Source organism: Abramis brama, assembly GCF_963993115.1.
Source record: "Abramis brama genome assembly, chromosome: 15".
Classification (NCBI taxonomy): domain Eukaryota; kingdom Metazoa; phylum Chordata; class Actinopteri; order Cypriniformes; family Leuciscidae; genus Abramis; species Abramis brama.
Window position 1 is genome coordinate 34,834,333 of NC_139977.1, and position 21,553 is coordinate 34,855,885.

General features: G+C 37.7%; 1 protein-coding gene and 1 long non-coding RNA gene across 2 annotated transcripts; one reads left to right on the forward strand and one right to left on the reverse strand.

The window, feature by feature from the left end:
- The first annotated feature begins 4,625 nt into the window (after window positions 1–4,625).
- Window positions 4,626–14,255, forward strand: LOC311096972. Its single transcript, XR_014609175.1, has 5 exons — window positions 4,626–4,941; window positions 8,482–8,584; window positions 9,328–9,415; window positions 11,372–11,484; window positions 11,798–14,255. It is a non-coding gene; the product is annotated as an uncharacterized lncRNA (long non-coding RNA).
- A 1,195-nt stretch (window positions 14,256–15,450) lies between these two features.
- Window positions 15,451–16,669, reverse strand: LOC311097056 (uncharacterized protein; the record flags this gene model as incomplete). Its single annotated transcript, XM_084136517.1, has 4 exons — window positions 16,462–16,669; window positions 16,125–16,346; window positions 15,662–15,832; window positions 15,451–15,558 (listed from the first exon to the last, which is right to left on the reverse strand). The coding sequence occupies exons 1-4, from the start codon at window positions 16,471–16,473 to the stop codon at window positions 15,451–15,453; spliced, it is 513 nt and encodes a 170-aa protein (XP_083992643.1). The 5' UTR covers window positions 16,474–16,669.
- Window positions 16,670–21,553: the final 4,884 nt, after the last annotated feature.

The window sequence follows — 21,553 nt, forward strand, 5'->3', positions numbered from 1 at the left end:
ATCATCATATGCTTCACTGTTCTGAGCAATGTGTGGTAATTATGTGCAGTGCTTAGCATACCCAGGTGAAAAAGAATTATTAAATATATTAAAAATGTACTTGAGTATGTTTTTAGTACAATACAAATATACTATAATGCATTTTTAATACATTTTACAGTACGTCTTTTTCACCTAACACATGCTAAAGTTGACTAAAAAGAAGAATAAAAAATCATCTTTTGGAAATTGATCTGAATGCCTTAATTTAAAAAAAATTAGGAAATCTCATTTAAAACCTTTAAGGACACCACTTTTCTTTGTCAATGAATAGTGTATTTTAAATAAATAAATGTTCTTCCTTAAAATACAGGGTGCATAAGTAAGTACACCCCTATGTTAAATTTCCATAGAGGCAGGCAGATTTTTATTTTTAAAGGCCAGTTACTTCATGGATCCGGGATACTATGCATCCTGATAAAGTTCTCTTGGCCTCTGGAATTAAAATAGCCGCACATCATCACATATCCTTCACCACACCTAGAGACTGCATGGGGTATTTCCATAAGATCATCTCTCAATGCAAATCAAACCAGCTGTTAGGCTAACTGAAATAAAACCATGCCATTCTCTATGGTGATGTATTGTGATTGTTAAAACATTACATTTTGTAAGTAAGTACATGTGACAAGCTTGACCCAAATTTCACGATTTCAATTCAATACGATTGCCAGTGGACTAAAGGATTGCTCCTGTCTGCCTGCTGTGAGTGTGTTTGCTTCGGTGCTGTAAGCTCCGTCTTAGCCTCGTATTTCTTTGTTTTGAACCATCATTTACTACAATTTCTAGTTGTTTATACTACTACTAAATACAGCTTACCCAACATCTCAGATTAACCTGACATCGCTAGCTTCCGTTACTACTAGCACAACATGCTAGTAATTCGCAAGCCTGTTAACGCGCCACCCGTGCGCTCAGCTATTTTTATTTATTTTTTATTTTATTTTTCTCTTGCGCGCCCGCGCCTTTGAGTTCATAAAAAGCTCAGGTGAGTAAGAATCAGTCAACAAACACGGTGAGTAATGTCTTGTCCTGTTATTGTCACCTGCACTTCATGTCACATGTTTAGCATAGCCTAAATTTATATGTGATAAATGCAAGGAGTCAGTCAGGCTGACGGAGAAGATTTCAGAATTAGAGACACGCATCCAAACTTTAATTGAGGATAGTAAGAGTGCTAGAGCTTCAGATGCTTTGGATGCTCCTAGCATAGTGAACTCTTTACATGAGTCGGTTCCGGCTGAAGTAGAGCCCATGCAGCCGGGCAAATGGGTGACCGTGAGGGATCGCTCTAGTCGCGGATCAAAAAAACACTCTTCCATTCTGATTACCATAACAAATCGATTTGCCCCGCTCAGTGAAACACCCACTGTGAGAACCCTGTTGATTGTGCTCTAGTTATTGGCGATTTGATCACACGGGACGTGAAAATAGAGACACCAGCCACCATAGTCACATGTTTGCCGGGAGCCAGAGCGCCTGACATCAAAGCAAATTTAAAAGTGCTGGCTAATGCTAATCGTAAATTCTCTAAGATCATTATTCACGTCGGCACTAATGATGTTCGACTCCGCCAGTCGGGGAGATCACCAAAATTAATATTAAAGAGGTGTGTGAACTCGCAAGTACGATGTCAGGCACTGTAATTTGCTCTGGCCCCCTTCCTGTTCGCAGGAGTGATGAGATAGTTAGTAGATTGTGTTCACTGAATGGCTGGCTGTCTAAGTGGTAATCTTCTCTCTAGTAATATGGCACATAGTCTTAGAGCTCAAACATGACAATCTGGGGCTCAGGTCAGGAAGCAGACAGACTGGCTAAACCGACCGTCTGCTAGCGGCCTCGCGTCACCCAGGTCAGATAAATCCCATCACATAGAGCCTCTTTCACCTAGCTATCATCATATAGAGACTGTGTCTGTTCCCTGAATTTGGAAATCCAAAAAAACGTTTAAACCCATCTAAGGTTAAAAATTTAATTGATGTTCAACTAATAAAAAACACCTATAATACAGATGAGCAAATGCTAAAGCTTGGGTTGCTGAATATTCGATCCCTTACTCCAAAAGCACTTATTGTTAATGATATGATTTCAGATAAAAATCTAGATGTGCTGTGTTTGACAGAAACAGTTTTACACTTTGATTCTCTCATCTACACAGAAGCAACCGTTTTCATTTTTGCAAATCATACATTATTACAAGGAAAAATATTAGGTCTTGTAGGTCTTGATAAGCCTAGGGCTTCTATCTATCCCTTTTCAAACAGTGTGATTATTATGCGAAAAAAAATTTTGGTTTTGTTTTTCTGGTTTTTGTTTTATTTTTATTGATGGATATTTCATGTGTTTCTGTCTTTGGTTTAATTTATTTCTTAATTGTTCGAAATAAAGATTTCATTCATTCATTCATTCATATTAACACACGAGGGAAATCATTGTGGTGTCCATGAAGATGTGAAAAAATAGGCATAAATCTAGCTTACACGTTTACCCAAATTATCATACGCCTGTTTAACCGAAGCTAATCTGGGTGTGTTTCTCCATCCCCAATGTCACTTCTCTGTGTTTTACGGCCCTGACGAGAATGTCAGTCTCCTCGGCTGTGAACCGCTCCTGGCAAATCCGCTGTTATAATAGCAATCCGCCATGGAACAAGCGCGCCTGCTCTTAAAGGGAATGTGAGATGTCGCTCTGATTGGTTTATTTCACGTTACGCTCAAACCACACCTATGAGTAATGAAGCGACTTCAGACCAACACATTTTAAATTTGCGTCGAGAGAAAGTTACTTGCGTTTCGTGCTTGATACTTGCGTTTCAGATCGTTAAAATAGGGCCCTCAGTGTAAAATGTCATGGAACTTACTAGTCAATTTCCTCTGTATAACAGTTTTCTGTATACCTATAGATGATTATATACAGTCCTGATAGTAAATATTAAGATGGATGGTTTGGAAGTGGTCAAATTTCTAATAATTATTCATGTGCTGTATGATAATGCATCTAAACCTTTCCACTGTCATAAGGATCAGTTGAGCTCCTCTGGATGATGCATTATCATCTTTACTGTAATTACCTTATTAATAAAAGAGCCATATTTGCAGCTCTGCCACTCTGACATACAAATTGCTGGACTAAAGTTTTTAATGATCTCAACAGCTTTAAAACTAAGAAATGAGTCTGCCTCAACCCAGATTCAACTGCAAAGTATATATTAGAATGAGCTCATCCCCGAAATATCTTAATTATCATGGAGAAGAAGGAAGTCAACAGTTATATTGATTCCTCAGCATTAGTGATCACGTGTGTTCAGGGGTGCCGCCAGAAATTCTGGGCCCTATGGAAACCAAAATTTCTGGGCCCCCTACATTTTTTACAGATAAAATTTAACCCAATAAACATGCCCTGCATACTTTAAAAAAAGATACTTAGCACATTGCGTAGTTAAAATGTCTAAAGATGAGTACAAAGCCTACAAAAACAAGAAAAAAAAAATTGTATTTATACAAATTTGACTTATAAGTCAAACACACACGTAATAACCATATTATTTCAATTGGCCTATTTAGTTTTCATAATATAAAATATTAAAATATCTATTTTGTAAACTCCTTATAGCCAATGGTTACTACAGACACATGTTTTATTCGTTTTTTTATATAATTTTTTTCTGGGGCATTTTATTCATATTAAGAACGTCAAGTTTGACATAATCGATGCGTTTTTTCGTGTCCGTCATTCTGTGGCTCTAAACTGTCAAAACACCATTCAAACCCTTGTTACGGATGCGAAAAACACAGAAAATCGAACCCGATCCGAATTTTTTTTTTTTTGACGGACGATAGTTTCGGAGGCAGTGTGCAAGTGTGATTGACCTAACGTGAGGTTGTATTTATTTTTTAACGTGCTAAAATATCGGACGCGAATTTCGCACGGGGGGAGAAGGAGGACGTGGGTGTGCAGCAGCCGCTGAATCTGTGTAGCTATTTTTTACAGTCTATGGTGTAGAGACATGATAACCCAGAGATGTTATTATTGTTGGATGTAAATCATAATTCAGTAATTATTTTACTAAGCTAGCTAGATAAAAGCAGGTCATGTAGCAACAAAAATAAGTAACTCTGAAAGTTTTGGAATACAGGAATAGGGCAAGATACCTTTCTTTTTGAAAAACTGTGTGACATACTGTCGACTTCGGCGTTCTCTGTCTTCTCTTTCCTTTCCTTTTTTGATGCCCTAACTTTTGATGTGACATGCCTGCGTGTGTCACTGTCTGCGCTGCATCATAGCAAGTGCAATAAGCAAGAGACGTTACACTAGCGATCGTAGCTCGGACAGAGCAGGTGGAATGAACCATTGTAAGGGGGAGGGGTGTGACTGAAACAGTAAATGCATTATTTGTTTTTTAAATATTAAATCTATGGTCAAAACGGACAAAATACACATTTAGTGCATGAGGGGCCCTAGCACATTTAATGTATGTATAAAAAAGAGAAAAGAAATAAGAAAAGAAAAAGGGGGTCTGCTCTTCTGGGCCCTAAATCAGCCTGGGCCCTTAGAATCGTCCTAACCTTCCACCCCTTTACGGCGCCCATGCGTGTGTTGATCACATTAAGCCAGAGGAGGAGTGTGTATCTGTGTAAGAGCGAGGAGAAGAGCAGAGAACATTACCACTCTGAGCTGTGTGTCTATCTGGATGTTTCCTCTTATCTGCTCATCACAATGTGACTAATTGAGGTGAAGTGTTTGTAGTTTTACTGACTGTGATGAGTGTCTGCTAAACTGATACTGAAACTGATCATGCATCAGCCTATATAAGAAGCCAGAGGAGGAGTTTAACCTTCACACTGTATACAAGCTTAACGATCTCTCAGCGCTGGATGTCTCCTCTCTTCTGCTCATCACAAGGTAACTAAAACACTTCATCTTTCATTGTTTTGTAAAGAGATTTTTCGGTTACACTTTATTTTAAGGTGTCAGTGTTACAGTGTAATTATATATTTATTTTTTATTTACCTTTATTTTACCAGTAAGTCTCAATGAGATTAAAATCTATTTTACAAGAGAGACCTGGCCAAGGTAGCAGCCATAACCTACAGTAAGACAACATTATAAATACAACAAATTAAAAAATAAAAATTAATAATAATAATACTATATTAGAACATAGTATCCTCTCAACAAAAACAACCACAAGCCTTCATTACCACTGTCTTTATGATGCCTTTAAATTCACCAAGAGACACCAATCTGTCTAGTTTTAGATCTTTTTTAAGCACTGTGTGATATTAAGCAACTACATGTAGGCTACTTACTATAGGGTTAGGGTAGGATTAGGGTTTGGTTGAGGGTAAGTTGCATGTAATTATGCATAATTTACTGTTATTACTATGGTAAGCACATGTCATATATGTAAGGTGTTGGAAACTTTTCCTTCATCAAAGCAGAGACCAGGAGACTTGGTTCTTTCTTCAGCAGGATTCTTTATTGAGAACACGAGCTGTCGTAGCTGCAGTCATCAAGTCTATCGCTGTAGTCATCAAGTCTAACTAGGGAAGTAGACATTGTAGTTTATATACATTTCAAGGGGACTGTCATTTTCTCGTGAGAGGCGTGAGTCATCTGTTGAATGAAACACTTGATACTGTGGACGCATGTACGCCAGTAGGAGAAACAACAGCAGAATTGCTATTTCCTTGATCCACAGCCAGGGTTTACCTAACAAGTTTCCGAACCATGAAGAATTATCTTCAGTCATCTGGTGTAACTTTTCTGAAAGATCAAGAATACTGAATGGAGAATGATTGACAGCCACAGAGGGGGGAAAACGAGTTTCCGTAAAAAAATAAAAATAATTCACAATAATTGAAATAAATTATTTTCCACAAGTCATTTCAAGTAAATAGGCACAAGTCCGAGTCAAGTCTAAAGTCACAAGGAGCAAGTCTAAAGTCAAGTCGAGTCTTTTCTGAGATCTAGTCAAGTAAGTCTCAAGTCCAGAAAATTGCGACTCGAGTCTGACTCGAGTCAAGTCATATGACTCGAGTCTCCCACCTCTGGTGGTCACTGTCTCAAAGAGCATGCACAGAGTCGAAATTAAAACAATTCCCCATCGTAAGTACACATTGATGGCCTAAGACACGAAACAAGCGGTTTGTGTGAGAAAACGAACAGTATTTATATTGTTTTTACCTCTTGTAACGCAGCCACGTCCAAGTGATCTGAGGGCGCGCGTGCAGGGTTTACCCTAACAAGTTTACGAACCATGAAGAATTATCTTCAGTCATCTGGTGTAATTTTTCTGAAAGATCAAGAATGTAGGTGTTAACGAATGCTGTAGCCAAGGCGACATCTAGTGTATATATCTATGCACCAGTCTGCACCAGATCACTTGGACGTGTGCTGTGTATAAGAGGTAAAAACTATATAAATACTGTTCGTTTTCTCACACAAACCGCTCGTTTCGTGTCTTAGGCCATCAATGTGTACTTAAGATGGGGAATTGTTTAATTTGGACGATGGGGAATTGTTTTAATTTGGACTTTGTGCATGCTCTTTGAGACAGTGACCACAGACCTGCATGAAATGTCTCACAGACAAGAACGGTTTGACCTAAAAATATAAAAATTGAAACTACTGCGGAAACAAAGACACCTACATCTTGGATGCCCTTGAGGTAAGCTAAAACATACCAAAATTTAATTTCAAAGTGAACTATCCCTTTAACCCGGTGCAGCACTCAGGGCCGATAATGGTGCAGGCTTCCCCTTGCGTTGTAAAAATGTAATCCAAGGCCACTCTGTTTTGTAAGATCATTATCAGCGAGAGTGTTCGTGATGTTACCCCGGGCCAAAGCCATATCATTGGCCAATTTCTGTACAGAATTCGATAAGCTTCTGACTTGATCAAGGGCCTCCATGACACCATATGACGGGATTAATGCTCCAAGAGTTCTTGACCACCATGTTTGTGCACAAGTGAGTCCTAGAATGCAGCCATCTTCTTAGTTTGTGGTAGGAGCTGAATTTTGTAGATGTAGAGGGATGGGTTTTCTGCTCCTACTGAAGGCGGGTGTGGCATGCAAACATTCTTTTCAGCAACAAGTGCGTTTCTTGACATATTCATCAGCTCTAAGAACATGTTGTTTCCGGAGTCTACACTTTGTGCGTTGCCCATGATGGTTAGTAGTACGACAATCTTGATCATGTTGATGGATGACTGAAGGTTCCGTATGTGAGTCTCTGCGTTGTGTATTTTTTTCTTTTTCTTTTGTGATAGTTGGCTCGGCAGTGGGTCTAGTTGTTTCTAGAGGTTGTGGCTTCATATGCAGGTGAGGAGGTCGGTGCATATGGGTCTCGGGACAGCCATCAAGTGGTATCTGCACAGAGGAAGAAAGAAAACAAGAGACAGAGCAGTATTTGTTCAAACACTAGGGTTGTATCCTTTTCTGAGTCTGCTATTGTTGTTCCTTCTTTACCTATTTCTTAATTTCTGCGACACCTAAAGAACAGTGAGGAAAGGATGGACTAGTGGATAGGGAAAGCCTATGAGGGAGTCGTCACCGCAGGGTTGGCCCCCGGAGCTTGTTGCATTCGGTTCTTCCCTGGGCTCCTCACTGGTCTGTGTGTCCTATTCTGTCCCTGTAGGTGATTTGCAAACTTTACTGTGCAACATCTCCATCTTTCAATGAAAACATCAGTCCCATCATAACCCATAGAGGATGGATGAGTGAATGGCTTGTGCTGTAGAATAACATTTAAGGCTGTAAGTCTACTTAACCAGTGTCCCCCAAAGGAAGGCTGAGACAGTCACTTTCCTTTTGTTCTATTAAACAAAAATAAGTCTTTCATCTTTGTTGTAAGTTACTGTTAATGTTATTGTTGCATAAACTTCACATTGCAGTTGAACTGGTGCTAGATAAATGGTGAATATTATAATATTTAGACCTGCGTTTACTGTTAAATACTGTGTTTGTGGATATTTGATATTTGCCATTGTAGATATGTATAATATGGTAACCATAATGTTTCATATTTTGGAGCGCACTGTGTGTTTGAAAAGCGAAACGCACCAAACATTAGGCTTCATGTTTTTACTCCAATCTCATTTCATAACATCATAATGAATGGAAACATTGTAACATATGATAATCAATATATTTTTCTGTAGCGTAGTTGTTACTGAAGTGTTCATTTTTAACGATTTATAGGCTGCTATATGTTATTGTTATTATTATTTTATGCAGCACTGCACGTAGCCTATGCCTACAAGGCACAACACACCTGGTGTTCATTATATATTGTTGGAAACATTTGTGTGTATTCTGTGAATTTTAAAAAGCAATTTTAACCAGAAAAATCTAAAATGTATTCCCAAAATCGTGCTGCCCTATAGTTTCTCTTGATATCAGTATGGTCACAGTTTTTTTCTTTTCTTTTTTTTATACAGGGACCAGAGGCCCCACTGATGAGTCCTGCTGACTTCAACATTCTCATGAGTCTCTGTACATGAACATGGTAAATTGAAAAATCAAACACCTTGGAAATGAAAGGTATGTACAATGTTTTTAGGAATGGCACAAAGGTCTCTGTCTTTGTATCATTGTTTTCAATAATGTGCTTTTTTTGTCATTTGTTGTTTATCTATGGATTATGTTGTGTTGTAAATAAATCCAAACAAATTAAAAAGCCATTCTTTTTTAAATCTCCTCATTCTTTGTGCAAGGTTGCTCAGAATGACAGGGCCTGATAGCTCCTAATAGGGCCATTAGGGGAGGGTCTTTGTCTTTCTCAGGTGTAAAACCATTAATATTCAGGATGTGATCATGCCTATTCTATTCAAATGCCCATTTCTCGTTTGGATACAGTTAGTATACTTTACATGTATCACTACATCACACACAATAGTGGAACATTATTAAAGCGTAGTGCAGAATCAAACTAACTCAACGTTTACTGACGGACTGATGCGGTGATTCACAAACATCAGTGTCTGGAATGAAACTGCAAATAAACATGTAGTGATTTTGTTTTCAGTAGTAAAAGTTGTTATAATATTTTGTCTTTACTGATGTTTTTATTTAGCCCTTACTGCTTAATCATAATTTGATAAACTTACAGTATGACAAAATCCGAGTATTATATCACTGTATTTCTGGCTATTCACATTTTCCTTTCTATAACACTTGTGGCTTTAAATGGGTTTATATTGTGGAGTTTGGCTGATTGCTGATACGGTTGCATGTGCATTAACTGCTAATGATGTTTAATGCATCTGTGTTTGGTGTTTCTGGAGTTAATTCAGGCTATAAAAGAACGTGAGCAGCTCATAAACACCAGCATCTCCTGATGAGCAGCGTCTTCAGTCTTCCGTCTGATTCCCGGTAAGATCATGTCGTCTCATGTGGGATTTATTGTGTCACTGTGTTTCAGCCTTTATTCAAACGTTAGCACATGTTGTTCAGCTTGTTGACTCTCTAGTGTGCTTGATTATGTGTAGAATAAACTAAAGAAATTAAGATTGAATTGTTTAACCCTCAGAGAGTCCTCGGTCACTTCTGACTGAAAAAGTTTCTGTTTTGAATTTTTAAAAATCACAGCTTCATCGGAAGGTTATGATACTTGGTGACTTTTATGGCATTAGGTATGTGAATAAAAAAAAAATTGAGGTCATGATCCAAGCATGCTAAGTGGTCGTAAAATAGTCACACTCAGTGTCTTCGGTCAAAAATGACCGACCCATAGGAAATGAATGGGAAATTTACAAAAACACAAAAATTCTCTGAATTTTTGTCTGTACAATCTACAAATCGGCCATGATTCTAAAAAAAAGTACACCGCAGTAAAGGGGTTACACTCTACATACAACATCAAGAGTGCAAAAAATTCACACCCACCTACACACACACACATACAAACACACTTTTATACACATACAAATTCAGATTACAAAAAATCTGTTTTGAATTTTTAAAAATCACAGCTTCATCAGAATGTTACGAAACTTGGTGACTTTTCTGGCATTAGGTATGTGAGCACAAAAAAAAAATTGAGTTCATGATCCGAGCATGCTAAGTGGTCATAAAAAAAAATAGTCACACTCCTGGTCTTCGGTCAAAAATGACCCCCATAGGAAATGAATGGGAAATTGACAAAAACACAAAAATTCTCTACAAATCGGCCAATGCAGAAAAAAAGTGCTCAGCAATGAAGGGGTGAAACTCTAAAACATCAAGAGTGAAAAACATAACATAATTAATAATTATAATTAATATATATATATATATATATATATATATATATATATATATATAATTAATATAATAATTATTAAAATGATTAAAATAATAATTAATAAAAAAAAAAAATTAATCATTATTTTCAATGCTAAAAAATGGACTATAAATAATGCATAAATATTAATAAGTTCAGTCAAATTGTCTCAAAATACTAAATTAAAAAGAATAAATATTATAGAACAAAAATAAATTGCATTGGTTTTTACTGGGATGGAGGAAGTTTCATTTTTAGGTGTCCGGTCACTTCTGACCGGGAAGGCACTGAGTGTGACTGCTAAACAAAGACTCTCTGAGGGTTAAAGCAGGTTTGGAAGTTTTCTTTAAGGTCCTGTCGGAACCACTTCCCATTTCAGGTTCTTGAGATTAATTTGATGATGATGTGATCAGCCCTTAAACTTCATCATCTGTCTTGTAGTTTTATGTTCATTATGATTCCAGGTAAGATAATGAGATCATCTCATCCGTGAGTTTATATAGTCAACTATGTATTTCAGCCTCTGGTATCACTGTGATCATTTGCACATAAACTAGTTTTCTTTAATTAACATTGTGTGTGATTTCAGTCAGTCAGCAACACAGATTTCCATTTCTTAAAGAAAACAGGCTTGCAGAGCAGCAGAAGAATCAATATTTTAGAGAGATCAGAGTATTTGTGCTTTCTCTCGCGATCATTCATGGGTTTCTGATTCTACTGAGGATATCAATAAACACTGAGTGAACTTTAAAAATGAAAGCATCAGATATAAAGCGTTTTCATATTCAGTCGTCGTAGTTGAGCTGAAGCATTTGTGAAAGTTAGACTGTTTTTTTACTCAAACCACCATTGTTAGTTAAAGAAGTTCACTTTTAAAATGAAAATTCTGTCATCATATACTCACCCTCATGTTGTTTCAAACCTGTATGAATTTCTTTCTTCTGCTGAACAGAAAGGAAGATATTTAGAAGATTATCAGTAACCAGACAGTTTTTGGGTCCCATTGACTTCCATAGTATTTTTTTCCTACATTAGATCCACAAGCTTTAAGATGTGTGTTTTTACAGTGTGTGCAGTGAATGAAGAGCAGTGGAAACTTGTGAAACATCTGTCAGTCTGTGTGTTGCTCCACAAACTTCTGCTTTGACCTGCAGACGAAACACACACTCCTGTCAGTAACGTAAGTTCTTCAAGATTTACTCCTAGTTTAATAAACCATTGCAGCTGTGCTGGACTGAATATTCAGAACAACAGCATTCAGAATATTCTTGCTTCTGTGATATTGTTCAAATGGAGGATTTACAAACTTTAATCTTTCACGTATTTCAAGCTTTCTAACATTACACACATCTCCTCTAAAGCAAACTGAGGAAACTTTATTTCAACAGTCACACAGAAAACAAGTTATGTCATATATTTTTCCCTAATGTTTTTAATAAATTAGTAAATAGTAAATTATTTTTTTTTTAACTAATGACTGGTTTGTTATTTAGTGTTGCCTGTCAAGATTTCATGAAACAATGGCCAGCATCAACGGATCAAGTGGAGTAAATTATTATATCAACGCCAGCAGATCAAGTGGAGATTATGAAGATGAATTAACCCGTCAGACTGAAGAGTTTATCATGAAATATCCGTTTGCAGCAGTAATATTTATCATGATCATTCCAGCCATTGAGATTCTAGTCATGATCTTAACTCTGTTTGCGTTGTGTGCTCTTATCAAATCTGATCAAATCTCCACTCCAGTGTTTGTTATTCATTTGATTCTTTCAGATCTCATTCAGATGATTTGTATATTAATATCGATTTTCATAAGGGATGTGAGTTATGCATTATTGTATAGTTTGATTGTGGGTGTGTATTTTATGGCATGTGTTGCTTTTGAACGATATCTTCTGGTTTCTCATCCTATCTGGTACAGATCTCATTCACTAAAAGTCTGCTGTGGCGTTTCTGTGATCATCTGGGTTGTTCCTCTGTTCTTAACAGTCACAGACTTTAGCGAACTGACCATACCGATCATCTGTTTAATCCCCTACCTGATAATCATTCTGTGTTTTGTTGGCACTTGTCGCGGTCTTTCACGCGCAATATCACTTACTCCTCTAAAGCGCAAACAAATTTTGGGTAGTTTGTTCGTGGTGCTTCTGACTTACACTTTTCTCATTCTCCCCTTCATAATCATGAGTAATATAATTTATATTTTAGGAGCTCACAACAGTGTAGCTTTTACATTTTTCATGTTTTCTTCTTTTCTCATTTCTCTAAACCCACTGGCTGACTGTGTATTGTACATGTTCTTGAGGCCTGATGTTGGAGGGTTAATGAATTGCTGTTGTAGAACTGACACACATCAGAGTTCGACACACAGCCGGGACGAACACTCTCGAGACAGTAGTGCAGCGTTTGCCTGTGTTTCAATGCAAATGCCTGCGTCTCATTCACAGACCGCCTGCAGTTCAGTCTAAACATCTGCACTCAATAAATGAAGTCAATGTCATTCTTCTCACTGCACACACCTTTCCTTTCTGTGACATTTAGGGTTATTAGAGATAACTCTTGATTCATAAAACTCAAAACTCAATTGCTCTGCTTGCGCTCCATTAAACACATACGGTAAACAGAGTTTTATTAAAGATGTATTGATGTGCTGTCGATGCTTCTGCTGATGTTCTGTATCATACGATGGAGAGGAGGGTTGTATAAAGCAGTTTATTCTCATTAATTCCCCCGATAGACTGACAGATCAACAACATCAAGTAGTTTAATGTCATAGTCTTGCTTGTGTTCCTAATGCATGTACATTATACTCTTTTACCAAATAACTACTATTCACGCTATTATTCACAGCACTTGAATATTGTTAGTTTAACTTCTATTGTTCTCCTCATTTGTAAGTCTGCTAAGTGATAAAATGTAAATGTATTAAAAAGATGGTTCACTCAAAAATGAAAATTGATAATGTAAATATGCCCTCATGTCGATCAAAAGCTGGATAACTTTCTTTCCGCTGTGGAACATAAAAGACAATATTTTGAGATTTTTTTGTCCATACATTAGAAGTCAGTGGACAGTTTCGGGTGAACTATCCCTAAAAAGACAAATAATAAAGTGCAAATAATATATTAGAAGAGTAATAAGTTTATATACAAATATTAAGCAGAGCTTACATGGAAATCAGAAGAGAGTTATTTGTAATATTGTTGTGTCTTTATAGAAGTGTTTCATATATGCCTCATCTCGAGTCAGAGACTGTCCTGTATTCAGGAAACAGGAACACGAGTATTTTGGTGTTGATAAAGAGAACTTGAGCATTACTGACGGGACTGTGGAGGCTGGGAAACACTGGCTATAGCCTACAGAATAAATTAAAGGGGTGGTTGATTATGATTTGACTTTTCTAACTTTAGTTAGTGTGTAATGTTGCTGTTTGAGCATAAACAACATATGCAAAGTTACAACGCTCAAAGTTCAAAGCAAAGGAAGATATTTGCTTTTAAAGAAATCGTTTTACAACAAACTACGGTACAGCAAACGGCTGGTAGAGACTACACAACATTCCTCCCGGGTTAGTGACATCACCAACCCTGTAATTTACATAAACCCCGCCCCCTGAACACGATTTATAGATTATCATGTCAGAATATGCTAATCAATGACTAGAAGATAACTACACATAAACTACATAAATTCATCAACTAACCATTCAGAAATGTCCTGTTGCTTCTACATGTTGTCTCTTCTTCTTGAGTCTCTCCCTCTTTGTCTGACTCCGGTTTGAACATAAACATTGACATTTCCAGTGCATGTGTGTGTGAGGTAAACCTAACTTATATATATTTAAGGACACAGATATGTTTGTAGAGGTTTATTTCAGGCACTGTTGTCAACACTGCTGTAGGTTACTGTAGTCACCCAATGCCAATAAACTATTTATTGATTTGAAAATGTGAACTATTGCAGTTAATGCTTAACATTGAAACTTCATCATTACTTTTTCGGGAAAAAAAAATCCATTAAACGTGGTGCGATTTGAGGAGCAAGCACTAATATTTTCAGTTTCATTCCTTTTAATATTATTTTTTATAAAATATGCATTATATATCCGTGTGTGAGTGTCTCAACTTTAAAGCTTGCCTTCTCATCTTTGGACCCTGCATTACCTAACATTTCTTATGAAACTTAACTTTAATTTAAACAACATGACAAAAATTGTCCAGTGTAACTGATGTATAGATTAATATCTTACCCTCGTTCTTTTTCTCTATCATTTTTTTTTCAGCTCATTGTTAACTCTCCTTTCTTCATTTGTATTCTGATGACATTCAACATATTGTTAATAAATGTTGTATATTGTATTCAAAGTTGTATGTCATGTCATCTCTGTATGTTTTGCACACAATTATTATTATTTTTTTAAATTAAATCACAACAGGTCGACTTTAAGCAATTATTGTGGGGATGTCTCGATACCACTTTTTCACTTCTGATACAATACCGATGACGCAACTTTGGCTATTTGCCGATACCGATATCAATCCGATATTTTTATTTTATTCTTGAACTAATAGTAATAATAATAAAATATATGGAAGCACTTTGCTCAATTAGCCACATAAAAACATCTCAAATGGAGAACAAATACTTCTCCTGTATATAGTCTACAACAACAGTTGATAATGAAAGACTGCCACCCTTTATTCAAAAGACCTCGAGATATGTTTGGTAATTGCACCTGAATGAATTTAAAATTAATTTGCTATATTTCAGATCAATATATTTGTTTCCTTAAAATTTTAATTAACTTTAACTTTATTTTCATCTGAATTATAGATAATTTATTTCTGTATAAAATACTACTACTATTAAAAACACATTTGATTTTCTTTTTTAATCAATGTAGAATTTGTAACTTAAGCTGCTATTTTTTTACATAATTACCTAGAATTTAGCACGTCGAAGAGGTGATTTAATTTTGCTACAAAGTCAGCTGTATCTTTTGCCTCTGCTGGCAGTCTCTGCAATGTTACCATCGCAGAAATGCCTGGGTCACAACAGATACGACAACTGAATAGGTGGTCAGTATCACATTACAATCTGCAGTTAGTTATTGAAGAAAAGTTTTTGAAAGTAGATGAAAACTTTAAAGATGGAACTTTACCAGCAGAGACAGTGTTAGCTTAATGGTGTGAAGCTTGTCCAGCTCATAGAATTTGGTAATGTGATTCCAACAAACATTTTTTGCTTGTGTCTAAGGATATAAATAAATACGAGCTGGTGTGTGAATCATTGTGATATCTTTTATGTTCAGTATGAGTCATTGCAATTGTGATTGCTTTGTTTACTGTGCTTACCTGTAGGCCATATTTGTACAGGTTGTTCCTGATTGATTTGAGAAGGTGAGGTACATCAGAGATCACTGGAACCCTCTGAACCCCCACCAGGATGCAGTGAGACTCCTCACCTCCCAGAGGGTCCAGGCTAGCCCCAAGGTTGGCCTCCTGGTCACATATTATTGCCTGCACCTTTGAAATTGGTTAATACATTTTGTCAATACAAGGTTGGAATGGAAGTCCACACAATGCAGTAATGCATTTGTTAATGCTGCTATTTAAACTCTGCGCACTACATACTGTCAGCCCTATGTGTTGTAGGTGGCGAATGGCATCTTTAATGATGGCCGCAATTTCCTCTGCTGGCATTGAACTTGGGGAAAAGAAATATCCTATGGTCTGTTGAAAGACATGGTTTAGGTAAATGCGTTTGAATATACACAGCAATATCAAAACAAATGTTTTTTTCTAAAGTATGGCTTGCCTGCTTCCACTTCCCCAAAATGCCCCTAGCCATGACGACCATTGCTTGTTTGGCAGCAGCTCCTGATCCTGATACGCCATAAATGGCATCATTTCTCCGGTCATAATCAAATTGTTTTTTGATTGCCATCTCGTCCAGGACTACTGTGCACAGTCTTTCCACAGGGGTCATAGTGGTGGCGATGACTCCCATTTGGGAGATGATTCCCTGCAGGAAGCCAGGCTGTCGGAAAAGTAAGTTGAATAATCAGATTTTGTTATATCTTCAAATTATGAAACTGGTCGAAGTTGAGTAGTCTAATTTCATAAATTGGTATTTACAGAGAAATATCCCACACCTCCAGTGACATAACGCCTAAGCGTTCTTGTAGAGGGAAGAGCAAATATCGTCTTCAGTTGACGATACGTCTTTGGACTGCTGTGTAAAAGCTGCAGCCCCAGATCCTTCATGTTCTGGTCAAACCTTCTTCCTCTGTCTTTTTTCCCTGCCTCTGACAGCTGTGCCTTAATGAAGTTACGGCAGCCCTCAGGACAACTCTGGAGCATCTCAGCCATAATTTAATGGGGACTACGGAAGAACAAGTAAGTAGATTTTAAGATTCAAGATGCATTCCCTTTTTGATAAATCAATGGTTTATAATTCTAAAGGCAGCTTTTTGTTGCCTTTTATTGACATTACTTGGGTTTTTAGGCCTGGCGGCTGGCTTCCTTTTCCTCCGTTTTAGCCTTTCCAGCCGTGCAAGGCGTGCCTCTAGTTGCATTAAATTCATAAATGAATTTAATTTAATTTAATTATCTGTAATAACAAAAAAGGCATCCCGTATGTGTGTCTGTGATAATGCTACAGTCGCAATATTGAAATTGAAGATCAGAACATCACCTGGTCCTTCTGTTGGAGACTGCTGAGTGGTCACCTGAGCCTGTTCTTTTGTGCCTCCATTTGACTCATTATCTGTCCCTTCTGCGCTCTCCTCTGTCCTCTCCTCTATCTCAGCTGGTGTCTCTAGAGTCTCCTCTGTCCTCTCCTCTATCTCAACTGGTCTCTCTAGAGTCTCCTCTGTCCTCTCCTCTGTCCTCTCCTCTATCTCAACTGGTCTCTCTAGAGTCTCCTCTGTCCTCTCCTCTGTCCTCTCCTCTATCTCAACTGGTGTCTCTAGAGTCTCCTCTGTCCTCTCCTCTATCTCAGCTGGTGTCTCTAGAGTCTCCTCTGTCCTCTCCTCTGTCCTCTCCTCTATCTCAACTGGTCTCTCTAGAGTCTCCTCTGTCCTCTCCTCTGTCCTCTCCTCTATCTCAACTGGTGTCTCTAGAGTCTCCTCTGTCCTCTCCTCTATCTCAACTGGTGTCTCTAGAGTCTCCTCTGTCCTCTCCTCTATCTCAGCTGGTGTCTCTAGAGTCTCCTCTGGCCTTTCCTCTGTCCTCTCCTCTATCTCAGCTGGTGTCTCTAGAGTCTCCTCTGGCCTTTCCTCTATCTCAGCTGGTGTCTCTAGAGTCTCCTCTGTCCTCTCCTCTGTCCTCTCCTCTATCTCAACTGGTCTCTCTAGAGTCTCCTCTGTCCTCTCCTCTGTCCTCTCCTCTATCTCAGCTGGTGTCTCTAGAGTCTCCTCTGGCCTTTCCTCTATAATTTCTGGTGTCTCCTCTGTGCTTTTTTCTGTCCCTCCCTCTGTGTCTATTATATCCCTCTCTTCTTCCTGCTCCTCAGATTGTCTCTGCTTAGCTTTTGAGAATTGAATCAGTCAATTAATATCAAAGGATCAGTTAAAGTTAATTAATTTAATGTAATGTATGTAAATGTAATTTCATGGTCTTGTGTCTTAATTATTTGTATGGTCTTGGCCTCAGAACACCACTAACCATTCGGTGAGTTGCACAGTTTTGAAAACGAACGTTAAAGGTTGTTTTAAGGACATGTTTGAGCATGCCCGTAGCCAGCCACTCTGAAGCGGTCAAAGGCGACTCTAAACGAGTCTAAAAGTCGAGACAGGACCATCGTCAACATTTCTGTGTCCACCACTCTAGTTCATCCAAAACAAACCAGAAAAGAGACTCAAAGTGCTAAATACCGGAATTATCCTTTAAGCGTGTAGAAGAGATCTCGATATGATCCTCAGACTGTGGAGTTTATCCTCCGTTACTGGGACACTTTCTCCTCCAGATTCACATCAGATGAGAGTCTCTTTCTGCTTCATATGAGACACATGATGATCCTCATTGAGCTTCAGATCAGATTCTCTGATTTCTCTTCACTGTCTCTGATCCTGAAACTAAAGGCCTTTGAGTTTCACCTCAAATCTACTTCTGACATCTAGTGGACAAAGATGAAAACTGCAGATCATATTCTGTGTGTTAGGAGGAATAGAAAACACACACTCATACAGATTTATTTACAATGCCTTCATTTCTATTTTAAACAAGTGACATTCTCTCAGTTTAATTCACTGAATGTCATTCATTATCAACTCACAAATAATAATGTGATTTTACATTTTGTGTGAATGACTGAACTTCTAGCAACTTCTGCTTTAATGTATACTATGATGTGTTTGTGAACAGTAGATATTGAGTATTGAGTAAGTGTTGATCTGTTGTTGTTCTGAACAGCTTCAGTTCGTCTGTTAAAGTCACTAATGTTCTGCTGATGGAAATCAGTGTTAATAAATCAGAGATGATTAAATGAGCAGCTGATGGAGTTTATCAGATCTGAGTTTTACATTTAACATTCAGACTCTTGAAACTCTTCAGGAAACAATACGGCTGCGTCTCACATCAGATATTCAGAGGAGATATTGATCTGAAGAAGTTATTACTTCACAACAGGGAAATGCTTTTAGTAAGTCAAATGTATTATGTGAGAATCCTCGTAAAACATTCATCACTAATCAATGATTTTATGAATATTCTTCAATTAGGAGATGATGAAGATTTGCTTGATATGAAACATCATCATCATCATCATCATCATCATCATCATCATCATCATCATATGAATCCAGTCTCAGGGGCCTGTACCATGAAGGTAGCTGAACAAACTCGGGGTTACAGGATTAGTTTTGAGTTGACAAAACCAAACCGATGCAATCAGGCTTTATTGGTACCATGATGCAGCTCATCAACTTTCTTTGTCAACTCAGGCTTTGATCCTCAAGCTATGATTACTCCACGCGCGCGTGCACATAAAAGAGTGACGTCGACACTGAACAACCAATCGCGGGTAGAGCGAGAGCGATATATTTTTCTGCGGAGGAGCAAGAGATAATCATTCATAATTACGATGAATTTAAATATGTATTTCAAGCTCGAAACAATACGTTCTCTGCTGCCAAAGCAAGAGAAGACTGTTGGAGAAAGATTGCTGATTGTTAATGTGTAAGTTAAACAAATACGTTCTATATTTATGTAAAATTATGTATGTATATATGTATGCCTATATGTGTACTATAGCCTATAGCTTATTTTTATAATATATAAAAAATGTGCATGTATGTACTAAGAAAGATTAATATTCATTGATTTTTAGATTTTTAGATGCAACCCCAACTCCAAATGTTCTTGGCAGCAGATAAAGACAAAATATAAAAATATAATTCAAAGGTTATTTCAAGGAGTTAAATCAAAGAGTATTTACCACAACCTTTTATTACTTTTGTGAACATTTTATCACACTTGTTTGCAGCAAACAGAAATAAATAGTTAAATTCAGAAAACCAGAATACACTGTGGCAGAGGAGTTGGCTCTGAGTAGGCAATAAGGGACGGCCGATTATGGATGTGATTACAGGTGCTGTACAATCTGACCCTGGTGCTGGCTCCTCTAAGCAAGTAACACTGGGTACGTGTGCAATACATTACTACTTTTTTTTAAAGTTTTAAATATGGCTGACAGTATGTTCTGCAGGGAAATACAGTGTCCCTGTTGAAGCTAGCACACATTCACACACACACACACACACACACACACACACACACACACACTATTAGGGTGAAGCAAATGATGAAGACACTCTGTCTGTGTGTTCTCAGACAGTTGCTGATGTGAATGCACTGGGCTTTTTATTATGGCAAATATTTGAATGTGTGGCATAAAAAAGGGACTGGCCCTTACACATCTCTTTTGTAGGATTTTTCACAACCTGACCAGAAACTGAGGCCTCTACCTCAATGGGCTTCAGAAGAAATGTGTAAGGATTTAAAACCCTTGACATAAACTACAGTCAGTCCTGTGTTTGTAGGAAGTCAAGGAACTTTTTGTGATTTGATGAGCCTCCAGAAAACTTGTAATGATCATGTTTGTGGTGGAATTATGTTTCAGGTGGAAACAGACTCAGTCAGGGCCCTGTACAAAATGAGTCTTGAACTAGAATGCACACTAAAGGAGTCTTGAACTAGAATGCACACTAAAGGAGTCTTGAACTAGAATGCACACTAAAGGAGTCTTGAACTAGAATGCACACTAAAGGAGTCTTGAACTAGAATGCACACTAAAGGAGTCTTGAACTAGAATGCACACTAAAGGAGACTTGAACTAGACTGCACACTAAAGGAGCTGACTGTGAGCTGAGGAGGCTCCAAACAAAATCAAACAGCTGGATAAAACTGATCTCAGTATGTATATAGTTATATAGTGTATATATATATATATTAGTATAACTTATTTAACCAAGTAACACTTTAGTATGAATATTTATTAATGCAACTTTCTCTTGCTCTCTTTCTCCCTCCCATCCCACAAAACCAATAAAACAGTTTGAGACCTATCTGCAGTTTCAATGTGCTTTTATTAAGTGTAATATTGTATGGTGATTGCATCTCTGCACCAGCTGGGTGGTCAAGTGTGATCGGGTCAGTTTCATCGGGGAGAAGCTGGTTTTGTGTTTCTCGCTCCTTTCTACTGGTGGCTATATTGTGCAGAATGGCACATACAGCCACTATCTGTGATGCCCGCTCTGGTGACTCTGAAGCGCCGAACACAGTTGAAATGTGCCTTTAGGATGCCAGAGGTCATCTCTATCTTCACTCTGGTTTTACTGAGGGCCACATTGAAGCGGTGCTGTGGCCCTATCTGAGGGTCATGATAGGGGGTTATTGTGTAGGTTTTTCTATCTCAGTTTAAATGAACAGTGTTTTGTACTGTACCAAATTTAACTTGCTTTCCTCAAAGCGCTGACACAACACAGACTCATGGAAAATTTGTAAGACAAGCACTGGAGCCAGGCCATTTGGCATCCAAACTTGATCATATGTTCATGACCACAAGTCATCTGCAGATGAAATGTTTAGTAGATCATTGTTATATCTGTTAAAGTTACTATTAATTTAAAGCTTCATCTCACAGAAAATAATCATCTCACATATTCACATCATCTCTACCTGAACATTAAGGCTGTGATAGGACTTCCTATTAACATAATCTGCCTCATGTTCCCCTAGAGCAGT